Source organism: Rhinichthys klamathensis, unplaced genomic scaffold, assembly GCF_029890125.1.
Source record: "Rhinichthys klamathensis goyatoka isolate OS25496 unplaced genomic scaffold, OSU_Roscu_1.1 h1tg000135l_1, whole genome shotgun sequence".
NCBI classification, from domain to species: Eukaryota; Metazoa; Chordata; class Actinopteri; order Cypriniformes; family Leuciscidae; genus Rhinichthys; species Rhinichthys klamathensis.
Window position 1 is genome coordinate 911045 of NW_026606670.1, and position 18145 is coordinate 929189.

The 18145-nt window shown below is 36.7% G+C and overlaps 1 protein-coding gene across 2 annotated transcripts; it reads left to right on the top strand.

The window, feature by feature from the left end:
* The first annotated feature begins 8439 nt into the window (after positions 1-8439).
* Positions 8440-17400, top strand: rab4a (RAB4a, member RAS oncogene family). 2 transcript variants are annotated; one of them, XM_056257144.1, is made up of 8 exons: positions 8440-8592; positions 9029-9109; positions 9213-9327; positions 11151-11213; positions 11387-11541; positions 12226-12321; positions 12411-12560; positions 16203-17400. In XM_056257144.1, exons 1-7 carry the CDS (start codon positions 8577-8579, stop codon positions 12524-12526), a joined length of 642 nt encoding a protein of 213 aa, XP_056113119.1. In that variant the 5' UTR covers positions 8440-8576; the 3' UTR covers positions 12527-12560; positions 16203-17400. The 2 variants fall into 2 exon arrangements, with proteins under 2 accessions (XP_056113119.1, XP_056113118.1); XM_056257143.1 differs by having other exon boundaries at positions 12411-12554.
* Positions 17401-18145: the final 745 nt, after the last annotated feature.

An 18145-nucleotide genomic window follows, 5' to 3' on the forward strand; every position in this document is an offset into this window, starting at 1 on the left:
ACAATTACGACAACATGGCATGGACGCAGCATAAGCTCATTGTTTTAGTTCAGGAGGAACTGTAAAGGGTGTCTGCTGTTTGTTTGCGGCACTCCGTGACTGTGAGGTATGCAAATATATACGTTGACAGGCAGGAAGGACATCAGGGACCATAGAGGAACCTTTATCAAACACTTATTAATAAATCTAAGAATAAGACTATAATTATCTTCCTGAGACTCCCACAGAAGATATAATATACACTCACCGGCCACTTTATTAGGTACACCTGTCCAACTGCTCGTTAACACTTAATTTCTAAGCAGCCAATCACATGGCGGCAACTCAGTGCATTTAGGCATGTAGACATGGTCAAGACAATCTCCTGCAGTTCAAACCGAGCATCAGTATGGGGAAGAAAGGTGATTTGAGTGACTTTGAACGTGGCATGATTGTTGGTGCCAGAAGGGCTGGTCTGAGTATTTCAGAAACTGCTAATCTACTGGGATTTTCACGCACAACCATCTCTAGGGTTTACAGAGAATGGTCCGAAAAATAAAAAACATCCAGTGAGCGGCAGTTCTGTGGGCGGAAATGCCTTGTTGATGCCAGAGGTCAGAGGAGAATGGCCAGACTGGTTCGAGCTGATAGAAGGGCAACAGTGACTGAAATAACCACTCGTTACAACCGAGGTATGCAGCAAAGCATTTGTGAAGCCACAACACGCACAACCTTGAGGCGGATGGGCTACAACAGCAGAAGACTCCACCGGGTACCACTCATCTCCACTATAAATAGGAAAAAGAGGCTACAATTTGCAAGAGCTCACCAAAATTGAACAGTTGAAGACTGGAAAAATGTTGCCTGGTCTGATGAGTCTCGATTTCTGTTGAGACATTCAGATGTTAGAGTCAGAATTTGGCGTAAACAGAATGAGAACATGGAACCATCATGCCTTGTTACCACTGTGCAGGCTGGTGGTGGTGGTGTAATGGTGTGGGGGATGTTTTCCTGGCACACTTTAGGCCCCTTAGTGCCAATTGGGCATCGTTTAAATGCCACGGCCTACCTGAGCATTGTTTCTGACCATGTCCATCCCTTTATGGCCACCATGTACCCATCCTCTGATGGCTACTTCCACCATGTCACAAAGCTCTAATCATTTCAAATTGGTTTCTTGAACATGACAATGAGTTCACTGTACTAAAATGGCCTCCACAGTCACCAGATCTCAACCCAATAGAGCATCTTTGGGATGTGGTGGAACGGGAGATTGGCATCATGGATGTGCAGCCGACAAATCTGCGGCAACTGTGTGATGCTATCATGTCAATATTGACTAAACTCCCTGAGGAATGCTTCCAGCACCTTGTTGAATCTATGCCACGAAGAATTGAGGCAGTTCTGAAGGCAAAAGGGGGTCCAACCCGTTACTAGCATGGGGTACCTAATAAAGTGGCCGGTGAGTGTATATATTGACCACTTCCATTATTGATTTTTATCAGGATGTGAAGAGAGTTTCAACCAGCATAACAAAAGTGGTTATGAAAAATATTGCCTAGCCAAGCTTTTAAGTGTGGAAATGTCTGCATAATACTCTTTATAAAATGTATAAGTTGCATGGGGAAAGGATGTAAATGATATTTGATATTTTGATATTTTATCCAAATTATTCACTATCACTCCCACATGACCGAATGGCCAGTATTTATAGACAGCATGAGATGTTGTGAGAGGGAGGTTGGATTGTTTGCAGTGAATAAGTTGCAGTGTGGTAGACCATCTAATCCTCTATAATCCCTGTTGTCTCAAAGGCAATATTTCCATCTCCTCTCATCCACACTCGGCTAGTCTCCCCAGAGCTCAACTCGTTATATTCTAATTATCAGCGATTGAGTTTCGCCCCTTCGGCATGAAAGACACAATGAATAAAAGATCACTATTTTTCCAAGGTCCACGTCATTGGAGGTGGAAGATTAGCCGACATTGGAGTACAGACTGTTTAATTCAAGTGTGAATGTGGCCATCTGTGAATAATCTGATATTAATTCTGAGAAAATGTGATCTTTTCTTCTCTTTCATTTGGAGGATTTGTACAGTTCAAGTTTATGGTAGTTTGTTATGGTTTAATTTTGAGCACACAATAAAAAATACTGTTGAAATTCCCACAGATGTCTTCTGCTGAGGAGTGAGGACACCGTAAGGGCTGCAGCTGTAATAGATACAACAGCTGGGCTAAATTGTTGGGGGGGTGGGACAGTTAGAGTCACATTAACGTTTATTGCGTGCTCCTGGAATTTATCTGCCTTCATTCTTTTTGGTGTGTATTTATGACTTCATATCCTGGTACCTTGAGAGAGATGATCCTATAGCCTCTGTGTTTTTGAGTGCACATGAACCCTTCTGACAGAATCTCTGTCCCCATGGAGACTCGAAAGGGTCATGCAGTGGAACAATTGACTAGTGCATCTGCATCATGACAGCTGGGCTAACCCCATTAGTATTCAATTCAAGGCCTGGTCAATACAACCACTTTCCTAGAGAGACACGCATTCAACTCAAGCATGTTGTCACGGATCAAGTCCATCTATCATGGTGTCCTTGGTCCTGACCATCCCTAGACCATCAAACATTTACCAGTCTGGTTCAAAGGCTGTTCAAATATTGTGAGAATGAGAGATAAAGATGATAAAGTTGTTCTGAGTCTGAGACCACTAGTGAAAATTTTGTTTTCTATTTTTCTAATTTGATTTTTGTTTATCACAACAAATTATAGGCCTATTATCTGCATTGGATTCCAATGTGTTTATGCTTTAATACCTTTTTTGCTTTGTCAGCAACAGTTCAAACAGTTGATGTCACAGATTTGCTCTTTTCATTTATTCATTAACCATTTCAGTCATATCCGACTCTTGGTGATTTGTGGTGATTTGCTCTGTTCATCATATAAAGCGGTCCAGTCTCTTAAGAAAATTTGGACTAAACTGTTGATTCATTCGTTTTAAGATCTCATTATGGACTTTTTGAAGTGACAAAGTGGTAGTTGCGTGGACTGTCAATGGAGGGACATAAATCTCTCAGATTTCATTTTAAATATCTTCAGGTGTGTTTCGAAGATGAACGAAAGGCTTACGGACATGAGGGTGAGTAACTGATGAAACTTTTTTCATTTTTGGGGGAACTAACCCTTTAAGTTACGTCATAAAGAACTGACGTGCCATGTGTGCAAGTTGAATGTTTAACCTGTTCTGACCCAGTGCTCAGTGATGAAGCAGTGCAGCGATCATAGAATCACAGTGACCCAAGACAGACATGCCAAGTGATCCCAGCTTTGTGCCAGGTCAATAAACGCTGTAGTGATCAAAACAAGGCCAAGTCCCGCCTCCTCCATCCCTCTCTTTTCAGCCCCTCTCCTTCTCTCTCTCTTTCTTGTTCGTCTGTCCACTGCCTCCCAGGCTGTCTGTCTCCAATAGTGATGTGCTGGGAACAATGGTGAACTCTTTGTACCATGAAGTGCTCTGGAGGCAGGGCTGCATGAAAGAGTGCTTTCAATAAAAAGCCTTTTAAAAAGGAAGGGAGATGTTTTTTCAGCTAAAATATAGCAGTTTGATTGCATAGATGTTCAACAAGTGTTACGTGTCATTATGGAGATAACTGAGATCGTAGGTAGCTAACATCAACTCCTTTTCAGCTGAGCTCAGCTGTGACCTTTAGGATGAATGTCCAATGACCAAGCTCCCTCATACATATTAGATCAGATTATTAAGTGAGTTTGGCTGCTAGATGCTGACAATAGAGAGCTGGCCAAAAATCACTTTTAAACGCAGGCCAGTCAAGCTTTTCAGACCTGGATGGCAAGTATTGTCACCCAGGAGTTATACTGATTAATCTGACTTCTGAGGCCCAAACATTCGGTTAACTGCCTACTTCTTTGAAAGTTTTTTCAGGTGAGATGCCTCTATGCTATCAGATTCATCCTTTATATATATAAATAGTTTATATATATATATAAGTTTGTCTGCCGGTAAAATAACCTACTTCTCTCTCATAATGTATGCTGAACTTGTAGTTGGCGATAGGTGAATTCTTTGTTATAAGTCTTTGTTATAAGTGAGTCATTGAATAATCCCCCCCAAGCAATTCGTCAAAACATTGTTTGTTCAGTCTGTTAAAGAATCATTCAATAAATGGCGTGTATATATTCATTATAGGTCCAACCAATTAAATGCTTCTTTACAGCACGGACTCGAATGCTATTTGCTCGTGCTAATAGTCGGAAAAGTCACGCACTTCTAAAGGCAGAAGCTGTGAAAGGATTTCTGTAGAAGCTTTTACTTCAGTGAACAAAAAAATATGAATCAGTTTGTGGAACCGAGTGAACGAGAATGATTAGTTCACCTAAATTATTTGTTCAAAACAACAAATCATTCACAAAAATGAAACACTGCTACCCAAACTCGCAAAGAAAAATGCCTAACAATTTAGGCCTATATCCAACACAGGGCTCATGTAAGCTTAGTGTCTAGCGAAGCTTTTCTTCTTTTTCACCACGTTAATCTGTCAAGTCTCTGAGCAGCTTTCCCCTTTTTATGGACGCAACACAACGGCAGTATTCAGTGGTTGTGATTTAGAGTGTGCTACTTTACTTGGTCCCAGAGTTAAATCTTTAGCATTTGTCTGTATAGAGGATACTGTGCTACAGGATAAACAGCCGCTTAACAGCAAGCTGCATTTGAAAGACAGAAACACTGACGCACTGATCTGCAGATGAAGACACCCAGTCAAAACCCTCGCTGTTAACTCAATGCATGACTCTCTGGTGTGCTTTCTCAGTCACCTTAAGTGAACAAGCCATATGTTGTTCTGCAAGGCACAGGGGAAAAAAATCTGGAATTTGGTTGTGTCTGTGCTGTTTATGCTATTAGTGTCATAAAGGACGAACTGATTCCATATATAATGGCTCAGATTCCAACAACCTGTAAAGCAATTGAAAACCCTCAATGTGCAGCATGAAGTACCACAACATCTGTGGAATATGTTTGCTGCATCTACATAACATACAAACTCTTCAACACCTGCAAAGAAATAATTGCATGCACATTTATTACTTAATATTTCATTCCTTTATTGAAATGTGTCAGCACGCCTCCATTTAAACATTCCGACGGAAAATTGGGCAAAACAAACTTAACAATAGCATTTCAAGTCCTGACGTGACAGCAGTTGTGATACTGTTTTTGTGCTATCGCACATTCTCTGCCCTGAGGTTTAACCTGGCACAGATGCAAGCCTTTCTAATCATTGGTTTGAACTGAAAAAACCTCCCACATTTCAAAATAACATCCTGGTGCAGACAGTGTGATGACAATTTTAGATTCCAAGGACAGTTAACTTCCCTTCTTCCTGGTTTCCATTGTGCTCTTGTGATAGCAGAGCTCCTCGGGGATGAATGCAACCCCCCCTTTTCTATACCACAAACTCACAATGGCTTAGGAAGAACTTTTACATGTAAGACACAAAGATTACAGGACGCTGTCGTTCTAATGCCGCATTAAACACGCTAACATTAAAAAAAATTCCATCAAATAATTGTGCAAAATCTTTTAATCTTTTGCTTAAATGCATTTTTAGCATATATATATGCATTTTTAGCATATATATATATATAGCTATGCCTTTAACACTTTAGATACTCCAAACTTTTTCAGCTGTCTTAAAAAAAATACAGTCTCTGATGGGATTTCTTGATAATGCCTCTTAAAGGGATAGTTCACCCAAAAATGAAAATTAGCCCATGATTTACTCACCCTGAAGCCATCCTAGGTGTATATGACATTCTTATTTCAGACGAATACAATCGGAGTTATATTAAAAAATGTTCTGTCTCTTCCAAGCTTTATAATGGGAGTGAATGGGTGTATGTCTTTGGAAGTCCATCAAAGCGCATCCATCCATGATTAAAGTGCTCCACGTGTCTCCGGGGGTTAATAAAGCCCTTCTGAAGTGAAGCGATGCGTTCGTGTAAGAGAAATATCCATATTTAAAACTTTATCGACTGAAATAACTAGCTTCCGGCAGACGGCCGTACGCAAGTCGACTTACGCCAAAAGAGTAACATTTGACGATGTATGACGTAGGTTGTAGGATGTAAGAGTAGCGTAAGCTTTGACACCTCTCGGGGTTCAAACAAACAGGGCTGGTCAACCGTGTTTGTCATTACGTTGTGCAGCAAGTTCAAGGGTTACTCTTTCGGCGTAAATCATTGCGTACAGCCGTCTGCCGGAAGCTAGTTATTTTCTAACACGAACGCAACGGTTCACTTTTGTGTCCTTAAAACGCTCGTTTGTTGGGGTCGACAGATTATAAAAACGTTGTAACATCCCGTTGTAACATCCTACGAGGTAAAAAAAAAAAGGATGACATCTAGTTGAGAAGGCTCGTAGGCCTAATAATATTCACGTTAATTGAAATGTGTCAGCACGCCTCCATTTAAACATTCCGACGGAAAATTGGGCAAAACAAACTTAACAATAGCATTTCAAGTCCTGACGTGACAGCAGTTGTGATACTGTTTTTGTGCTATCGCACAAAACCCCCCTATACCCTCATATCAATATCAAATTTATTTCTAGAACACAGTTCCAGTAGTGGGATTGAATGTTAGATTGAATAAGTGCACTCAATAACGTCCACAATGGTTTCGGACACCCAAATGGCTGTTCCCTCAAATAGTGCCCTATTTAAAGTCTCTATGAAAAGTTTTTTGGCTTTTAGTATAATTATGTAAGCCTTACTGTTATCTATAAGCTATTGTACTCCAAAAGAATGACATAATTCGTATTTAGAAGACTAAACCCAACGTTGAAAATAAAAGTCAGGTTGATGTCAGAATCCACCGTCAGTTTGACGTCAATCTCCAATGTCGGACAGACGTTGTATTGTGGTTGAAAATGAAAATCGGGTTGACATCAGAACCCGACTGATGTTGGTTTCTGACGTCAACCTGAATTTAATTTCCAACCAAAATCCAACGTCTCTCCGACGTTGGATGTTGACGTCAATCTGATGACGGGTTCTGATGTCAACCTGACTTTCATTTCCAACCAAAATGCAACCCCTGCAACCAAAATCATCCCCTAAATGACGTTACTACTTTCTACTCAATGACCTTGATAGAAATAGTGGAGTAAAAAGTACGATATTTGTCTTTTTGTCTTTATTTAAAGTAAAAAGTTTCCAGAAAAAATAATACTCAAGTAAAGTGCAGATACTCAAAAAGTGTACTTAAGTACAGTACTCAAGTAAATGTACTTTGTTACTGTCCACCTCTGGGTATGACTGTATACAAGCATGTTAACTGAGTGGATTTATTTCTATGTGGACATAAGCCTAGCCATTTAAGCTCAGATCCCATTGTTTAGTCATGTATCTTTGACATATAGAGAGAGCCAGGAAAGATCTAAAACAAACAGGACATGTGAACAGAACAAAAATCTCCAGCCTATACATCCTGAGGCATTATGCAATAACCCAGGACCAATGCACAGCCATCTGGAGAAGACATGTGGCGCTTATTCTGCAAGCAGCCTTTTTGGGTGTTGACATGATTTTAGATTTTCAGGAAAAGCTTCAAGTGTCTCAGCTGGAATGCCTTGATGACGATGACGATGACATTGACTGTTGGCTTTCCAATAAGAACTCTTTGACCTTTTTGCCTGTTTATTTTCAAATGATAAATTAAAGAAAAGAAGGGACTAATTATACCACCACGGAAAGATGTAACAGAACTAATTTATGTAATATAGGCCTACCCTTTGTTTCATATGCTCCACATTAAGTTTGTGTGTAATAACACCCATCAGTCATTACTGAATGACGTGGTCTACAATTTATAGCTAGGGCAATTTACATCAGTCATAAATAACTGTTGCCATCCATGATATCCTTTCAAGTACTGAATCTTGATTTAATTAAGAAAGTTCTGACTCACCCTGCAATTTTTCTGATCAATCCTGTGTAGTCTGTGTTGAGCTTTATGGAATTCTGGGGTTAATGTAAGGGTAACATATAACATTTGAATATAAAAACAAAATACAATCTATTAGTTGACTTGTGAAAGGTAGAAAGATCAGCCCTATAAAATCTGGTACAAATAATCATGAGTTAAGTTTTTTTTTTTTTTTTTAGAACAGACGCACAGACAGACAACTAACTACCACCCCCAAGTGGTTACTTGAAAGCACCTTTTTCAGTCAGCAATATCTAAACGTTCAAGATGTATATAAAAGAGTTTTTTTTTTAAATGCACAAAATACTTCTTTGATATTTATATTTACAATTACATTCAATACTAATATACTACGCGGCAGTTAAATGCTTGATTCTGATTGATTCTTGTCATGCATTTTGTGTCACTGGGCTTTTTAAAGAGCCCTTGACTTTTATTTTGAAACTCTCAACAGGAAGTAGTTGCTGCACAAACTTCCGAGAAGGATGCTCGAAACCCTGTAAGGGATTTCCCTTTATTTGATAGCCTTGTTGATTGACGTGAAAGAGAAAAAACGCAGTATTAAAAGGCTAGAAGCACAGCGCCAGTCATGTCAGAGACATACGGTAGGGTGATTAATTTTCCTTTTCTCTTGTCACACTTGTTATCGACAGCATAGCATGATTTTTAGCTGGTGTCCCGAGCTCATTCATCACAGTATTTGCTTACAAGCTGTGTTTAGTGCCAGCTAGGCAGCAGCTTTCTGTCTGCCATATGTTTCATCGACGCTAGTCTTAAGTGTTTTATTTTTGATTCGTCAATTAAAAAGGTACTGACAGCAATAATTACTGTATTACGTTATCTTTTGGAATATTACTTGAATGTTATGATAACCTCTTTAGTCTCTATATTAGATAATGAGTATTGATAGCCTATATAGTCTGGTTAATCTGTTATGATTTAGTAACATACATTCATATACTATGCTATTTATATTATGTACAAGTTATTTGCATTTTTTTAACAAAACAAAATCTTTGTTTTTGTTTTTCTCCCCTCTAGATTTCCTGTTTAAGTTTCTTGTGATAGGAAATGCAGGAACTGGAAAATCTTGTCTGCTTCATCAGTTTATAGAAAAAAGATGTATGCAATTTTCTGTTATCTTACCAATAAATATTTTTTTTAAAACATGTAATGTTACACCCGTCAATGTTCTGTTGCTAATGTCTTTCCTCTGTTCCTCTAGTCAAAGATGACTCGAATCACACTATTGGGGTTGAATTTGGTTCAAAGATAATCAGTGTGGTCAATAAGTTTGTCAAGCTCCAGATCTGGGATACAGCAGGACAGGAACGTTTCAGGTGTGATATTTTTCTAGAACTGTTTCCTTCTTAGATTGGCCGTGTTTGTTGTGACCACTGTGAGATATGACTCATGATGAAAATAATATATATAAATAAAAAAATATCCAGATTTGTTCTCAGGCAGTCAGATGGTGCAGCATTTCGTGAGGGAGTGATTGAACTCCAGATTGCATGTAGTTTATAGTACCTCGCACAGATTAATTTGTCAGCGCTGTCAACATAATGCTTAATTTGCACTGAACTTTTGCCAGCAGCTTCTTCCTAGAGCCAAAATACATTTAGAATGAAAATATGCTAATGTCACACAAATTATTTATTATTTAAACATTGATTTGAAGCTTCTTAAAAAAGATTTATATATATTATAGTCATATGTCATGTCTTATCTTGCACAGGGCACCAAGTGTTATTGTATTTTTAATTGGCTTTTTTTTTTATCATATATTTTTATTTCAGTTTTAGTGTTGCGTTTAGTTTCCAATACATCATTTCTAAATTTAGTTTCTCATCTAATATTTATATTTTATTTCAGATTTATTTTTCATTACAGTTACATAATTAAAAAAAAAATCACAAGATAACTTGAAGCAAAACATTATGCAATTTGTCTCTTCCTCAAACAGCATTGAGCTCATTTTATTAAACATTAAAGAGCCCTTTGATTTGTTGATCAAATATATGTAGCCTGTCGTGTGCAGTAAAACGTTGTCCTACATGTTCATTTCCGAATTACAAGGCCTTATATCCCAGATAAGATAATATGCTGTAGTCATTCAGGAAAAAAATGCTATAGGTTGAACAGATGTTGAAGGAGCCCTGAGTTTTACATTTGATTTGACTAGTGGTAAGTTAATATTGATTCTTCAGTGCCCAGTGGCGTTATCTAGACTGAGAGCAGGGTGGATGATTGCTAATATAATAACCAATATACAACCCAGAGTACCATTTAATGTCAGTTACGTCATTTGGACATTAATGTCTTGCATTTGTCTTTGTGTTCATGCCCATGGTTCACAATCCAATCAATTCTAGATAAAAAATATAAAAAAATCATTATTTATTATTCTGTTTTAAGTTAAATGTGTTTGCGAATGACAATTCAGCCTTTAAGCAAGTAATTATTTTAATAGTATTTATATCAATAATAATAATATTTACTCAAAATTAAATCAAATATACACTACGGTTGTATAATTTGAATAATAAATGTTGGGGTTGGTAAGATTTTTTTTTTATGTTCTTTAAAGAAGTCTCTTAGTCTCACCAAGGCTGCTTTTATTTGATCAAAAACACAGTAAAACAGTAATATTGTGTAATGTTATTGCAATTAAAAATGATTCTTTTCTCTTTGAATATATTTTAAAATGTAATTTATTCCTGTGATGGCAAAGCTGAATTTTCAGCATCATTACATCATTAAATCGTTCAAATATGCTGATTTGCTGCTCAAGAAATATTTCTTATTATCAATGTTGAAAACATTTTTTTGCTTAATTTTTGTGGAAACCGAGATGCATTTTTTTCAAGATTCTATGAAGAATAGACAATTCCAAAGAACAGCATTTATTTGAAATAGAAATATTTTGAAACAATCTTTACTGTCACTTTTGATCAAATTAATGCATCTTTGCTGAATAAAAGTATTTATTCCCATTATCTGTTGATTAATTGCCAATGCCGGGTAGCTCTAAAATGACCAAATATCAGCCATTTAATTGGTTGATTGATATATTGGTTTACCGCTAGATTTAACCAGCTGTTATGCCAAACTCTTGCAGACCTTACAGAGGTTTAATTGTACAAATGTTTGTTCTCCTCAGGTCTGTAACACGCAGCTACTACAGAGGGGCAGCAGGGGCTCTTCTTGTATATGATATCACAAGGTAAAGTCACACTTGTATATCCACTTCCTCTGCATAATATTATGGGTGTGTGACTATTTTCTCAGAGATTCATATATTTCTGGATGTTTGCCTAGACTAGAGCTAGACTATGATATGTATTTATAGATCCTTAAGTGTATTGATCTCTCACACTTTCTGTCTCTGGATGTTAGTCGAGAAACATACAACGCTCTGACTAACTGGCTGACAGATGCCCGGATGTTGGCCAGCCAGAACATAGTGATTATACTGTGTGGAAATAAGAAGGATCTGGATGCTGACCGTGAAGTCACCTTTCTGGAGGCCTCGCGTTTCGCTCAAGAGAATGGTGTGTATGTCAGACTAGCAGATACCTGCTGGTTACTATTGATCTTCTTGCATATTGTGACTGTGCCAATAGAGGTCACTACTGGATAGAATTTCTAACAAACATGAGCCCACTAGTGAACGTGTAGACTCACAACTGGCTGCATTGAGATCACAAGGGCTATTCAGAGAGTAAACCGTGATTGGTTATTGGTGCATTGCTATTGTGTATATACTGGTGTTTATGGATCTGTGTTATTGTTAACTAAAATTATTTAAAATGGTTTGCATTAACTGAAATAAAGCTGGGGGGGGGGGGAAATCAATATTAGATTAAAAGCTTCAAAACCAAACAAAATGTGGTAATGTTTCTTTGGCAACTAACTGAAATAAAATTTTGAAGTAGAATTACTAGAAGATAAAACTGAATAGAAATAGAAATATTTAAATAAAACAAAAACTAATAAAAATGGCAAAAGTACATAACAAAATGGCAACTGAAAATATAAAAATTCAAGCTAATTCTAAATATTATTATATACTATTATAGCATATAAATACTAAATAAACAGTTTATTAAATAAAAATAAACACCTAATAAACATGGCAAAATAATCACAATATTTAAGTCATTTTGAGAATGCATTAATTTCTGAAAATTATTTATTTAAAAAAAACAGATGTAATATTTTATGTTTACTTTCAGAGCTCATGTTTTTGGAGACCAGTGCACTAACAGGGGAGAATGTGGAGGAAGCTTTTGTCCAGTGTGCTCGGAAAATCCTTAACAAAATAGAGTCAGGTACAAAAAGACCAGTGCCTTGTGCTCTTACTTATAAGCTTATAAAGACATTTGAATAAAGCTGCTGTGCTTGTCATTTGTTTGTGTAGGAGAGCTGGACCCGGAGCGGATGGGTTCAGGAATCCAGTACGGAGATGCAGCGTTGCGGCAGCTGCGTTCTCCCAGACGGGCTACGGCAGAGAGCGTGCAGGAGTGTGGCTGTTAACACAGATCCCAGACAACTGACCAACCAGGTGAAGGTCCAGAGGCTTGACTTCTCTCTGCTCACTTTTCATATCTGAGGTTTTAATATTAGAAGGTTGTCTAAGCTCTGTCCTGAGGGGTTTCAGCAGTTCCTTAGCATTTTCATGTGCAATACTTATTAGGGGTGTGATATTGTCTACGAGAATATCGTGATTTTTGTTTTAACAATGTGCGATCTGACATTATCGAGTATGTCCCTCACTTTACAAAAACACATATAGAGAGTGCACTCATACACTACGTGATGTAGTCTAGAGAGTTAGTAATGCGTTTGTGCATTTAGAGTCCACAATTTCACTGTGTGATTTAGTCTATTAAAATGCATTTAGAATGCTTCCAATATTCAAGATAAGGAGGCAAAATATCTCTGTATTATATACAGTATGTAATACCTCTGTCTTTTTAATACACCTGTCTTTTATATTTATATCGTATAATATAGTTAATCAATATCACATGAAGTGTGTTTTTATTCTCCAAATATCAGCATGATTACAAATGTGATAATAATTTTATACAACAGTTTAATAAACAAGTTAATATTAAGTGACTTGCATTTTATACTCTGTATTGCCTGTTTTTTCTCTATTTCGCCGATGAAAATAGTTCCAAAAAAAGTCACAGGACTGTTTAGCAGCACACACCGTTGTTTCGTCACTGAATGAACGAATCGTTTGAATGATTTATTCAATGACTCACTCATTAAGCCTTTTAAATGAATCAGTTGAAACTCAATGGCTGCGTCCAAAATCGCACACTCTCTTGAGTAGGTACTTATTTGAATAAGTCATCACTTCATGACCGCTAAAAAAAGTACGTTCTATATAGTATGAATGTGTGTAGTATGAATGCAATCCGGATGCATTCGTCATTATCATGTGACCTTCCAGCGTCAGTTGCGTCGCTTCACTGCCATTCACAAATTCTCTCCCATGGCCTCATGTGATAGTAAAGTGTCCATCGTATGCACACTTCAGAATCTTGCCGGAAGTACTTGGTCATGCGGGTGCATTTTGCTTACTCGTTTATGTGTACTGTAAATTCGGACATAATACTTTTGTCACATACCGGTACTTTTTTCGCCTACTATATAGTAAAGAAGTATGCGATTTTGGATGCAGCTAATGACTCACTCATTAACAGTGACTTGCTGCCACCTACAGGTGGTTTTAATTTCACATTTAAAGTATCTTTTATTTTTTTTTAAATAATTTCAGATATCAGTATTCAACGTTTTATGTTTAAAACATCAAAACCTTATTTATGCATTTGGAACTGCAGGTTAAATGCATTCATGTCCCCTCTGAGCTGCAACAGTCTGTGTAAATGCATCTTAAAGGGATAGTTCACCCATGAATGGATGCGCTTTGATTGACTTCCTAAGACATACACTCTCATTATAAAGCTTGGAAGAGCCAGGACATATAAGTCCGATTGTATTCGTCTGAAAGAAGAATGTCATATACACCAAGGGTGGCTTCAGGGTGAGTAAATCATGGGCTAATTTTCATTTTGGGTGAACTATCCCTTTAATGTCACTTCAGATGCAACTTCTGTTTCCTCTGCATTGCAAAGAGGAATTTTGTTGATACTGATTTCATCTGATTGGTACCAGCCCTATTGTGTCTCATAACTCTAATTGAATTTATTGATTAAATGTAATAATTTGACAAAGGATGACGTGTACATTTAAATAGGTTAAAACAAATGTCTTTATTATGGTAAAAATGCCCATAAAAGGTACAAATCAATTTAAAAATAAAAGATAATTTCTGTCACTGCTGCGAACGGACCACCACACAGAATATGAGGAATATCAAACACTTTAGGAGTCAGCTGTCCACGGCAGTCCTAAACCTGACAACGAACCAACACAAAAAACACACTAAGCAAAATAGTGCCTAATTAACGCTATCGATAAAATCCCAGAAAAAATGTACTCGAATATAATTTTTTTTGTCAATATCGCAGGTGGTGCTGTTCTTCCTCTTTACTGGCCCCTGTACCACTCACAATGGCATCATCCACTAAAAATAGTTGTGCTGCATTCAGATTTAATCAGATACAGTTGTTCACTGTGCTCACAACATCATTCCCTGCATATTAGATTTAAGTGTCTTGCTCAGCCTGCTAAGGGTTCTTTTCTGTTCAGTGTCCTTGAACTTTATTTTTTTTAACTGAATCATATTTTAGTACGTTTAGTCTTTAGTTTGAAATTTAGTGTTAACCGTGTAAGAAACTAAGATCAAATAAAGAATAAAAACAATAAGTCTGAAAATACATAAAACATGTTTGTATAAATTGTTTTTAAAACCATTTTTGTATAAATTGTTGCATTGAATTGAATCTGACATTACACAAATTAATTTACACAAATACTTTTACTGGTTGTGTTTCTTTAATGAGGCCTAATATCTCCATTAGGATAATTATTTTTCATCTATTTTTGTTCACTGCTAGCGTTTATATTGTCTCATTACCCTTTTCGCCTGAAAAGGGTGTTGTTGGTTTTCCTTTTTATGGTATAAAATCCTGGGAATACTTTACAGTAAGGTTCTGGATGTCTAACATTAGTAAATGCTAACATGAACTTACAATGACCAGTACTTTTACAGCATTTATTAATATTTCTACATCAACTACCATTTCAAAAGTTCATTCAAAAACGGTTTTCAACACAGATAATAATAATACATGTTTCTTGAGCAGCAAATTAGCATATTGGAATGATTTCTGGAGGATCATGTGACACTAACATATATTTTCAATTTAAATAATATTTCAGAATTTCATGTTTTTACTGTATTTTTGATCAATTAAATGTAGCCCTGGTGACCATAAGAGGCTTTTTTAAAAAATAAAATAAACTTACCAACCCTTAACATTTTAACATAGTGTATATTAATTTAGTTTTTACACTTCAGTTTGTATAAAGCAAAATTAATGTATTATAAACAAACAATGACACCAATGAAAAAATTATATATTTATAAATTAACATTAACCTAAATTATCTTTATTAACTTTATGATTCCTAATGCGTGAACTAATACTAATGAACTGAACTGTATTTTAAAGTGATACCAGCATACTTCGTGACACACAATTTTAGCTTTAGTCAAAGCGGTCATAACCCTGTTGTCTGTAAAAGGATGTTGATAGCCACCCCTCAGCATCTCTACTGTATTTGGCATGCTCTAGCAGGAGGAGCTCTCTTCAAGAGGAGGTGCTATTTTTGTCAGTGACACCAACCAAATGCCACTCGAGTTTGCTTCTGCATGCCTTACGTACGAGGGATAATGCCCACACACACACGGTCACATGTTGTACCTTCTTCCACTGCCTCTTAAGAACAGACAAGTCCTCCTAACCCTTCTCCCACTTATCAGTCAAATGCTAAACGAGAAACAGTGTCAGGGGAATGGATATTTTTAACTCCAGATACACGGCCCTCTCAAGCGCTTTCCGAGGTTTCCGAGGTGCCTTATTTGGAATGCGAGCTAGAAAAAGAGATTCAAGGTGTCTGAAGAAGATCAAGGCTGATTATGAAGCTACACCTTCAATTTGTAGACATGAAGAAAGCAGTCTGAAAAGACCATCTATATGATTTCCTGCACTTTTTCTGTCCTTTGGCCAAGGTTGTGTGAACACGAGGAGGACGACATTAGTCGGGGCGTGTGATGTACGGCTCATCGTGGTGGAGCGTCTGTTTCCCTCACCTTACTTTTACTTCTGTTCTGACATGCCGAGGACCCCCTTAAACTCCTGAAGGATCCGGAAAATGTTTACTGTCCCCCTCGGGCCCAGGCAAAGACATCTGTGGTACCCAAAACCCTGAGGGTAGTTAAAAGATCTGGCTCTTGCCCCTGAGAATACTGCACTGAGCCCCGTCTTTTCCTTTTCCGTATGTAGATGTTGTGTAGAGAAGAGTTTATATTATCACCGTGGAGCATGTTTCATGGTTGCAGTACTACTACATATTCATAAATGACTATATACAGCATATATATATAGCTGTATCACTGCTCTGTGGCACGCACCTGTAATTATTATCAATGATGTGCATCATCTCGCTTTTAATTAGCTTTATTTTTTTCCATTATTGTTAGGATGTTTTAGGATAGGATACCAGAAAGTGGTTTTTGACATTTGTCAAGAAGTTTTTGTTCTTGTATTGTAATTTACTTTCAAAATGTCAGCCAACGCCCACTTGCCTTCATATCACACTGTAATATATTGTCAGTATGGACAGCTTCAATATCAGTGTTACATGCTCTATATTTATAAAGCATCCCTGTGCTGCATTGCCATTTTAGGTGTTTGTTGAAATGATACTGACGTATTTAAAGTGATTCTTTTTTCCTTTTTTGGAGAATTTCTTTTTTTATTATTTTGCTTTCTAAATCTACTTTTTCCATGTTCTTCTATACATTTTAAATGGACGTATCTTAAATAAGCTTGCATCGAAAATGAATGCTAAATCATTGTGGATCCCACTTCACATTGCTTGTCATTATGTCTTTATATCAATCATTTTATGTTTGTAAAAATGGCAATTTGTTAAAATGAGGCAGATTGCCATGTCTTGTTTATCAATGCATTGAATGGTAGTTCCTCGTTTTTTCATTAATGCTGCTTCTTCACTTTACATGAACCTCAAATGTGTCAGGTAATTCTGTAGTACTGCTCTAAGATGTGATTCAAAACTCACCTAATCAAAAGTATGATTTAGCTGCTGAATGTAAAATCAGTGTTTGTAAAATCAATGTAGTTTGTGTAAAACTTCCAATCCTATTTTGCTGGACAGTAAAGTTTTCTTTAAAAAAAAAAAAAAAAGTCATTAAAGAGTTTAATTAAAGTGAATAAGGAAGATAAAGCCAAATATTGTAACTGATCCTTGGCTCTGACACATGGATAAGGTCTTGGCAAGCTTGCAGAATCCCGATGTCCAGGGACAGCATGCTCTAATGAGTTGGTGATATAATAAATTTGCTTTGTGCATAGTAGTGAGAAAAGTTTCGTATATTAATGGCAGGCCTGTGTAAGAAGTATCCTTAACTACAAACAAATACTTTCACATCCATTATATGCTTATGTAAAGTTTTATACTTTATTTTGTACTTTTACATACCAATAACTCCCTCTAAACAGCAGCCTGTTAAAAATTAAGTCTGAAAACAAAACAAAAATCCCATCACTATTAGTGACCTATTCATGTGGTGAAATAGCACTGTAAATGTTACACATTTAAACATCATTAACATTATGGCTTCAATACTTTTACACTAAAACAATACTATTCACATAATACATGCTAGAATGGACTATAAAATGTGATGGTGGAAAAAAAATACCTGTACATTTGTTCATACAATACATGCATTCTTCCATTAAAGATGATGAACTAATTATTATAACTACTGAATTTATAATCAGTTTAATTATCCTTATATAAATAGTGTACAAATATCCCACTCTCATTATTCCTCAAAAAATAAATTACATAAAATACAACACGAAATACCTGAGTGCTACTAAAAACCAAATAACATCACACTGAATGAAAGTTATTCTTGATGAA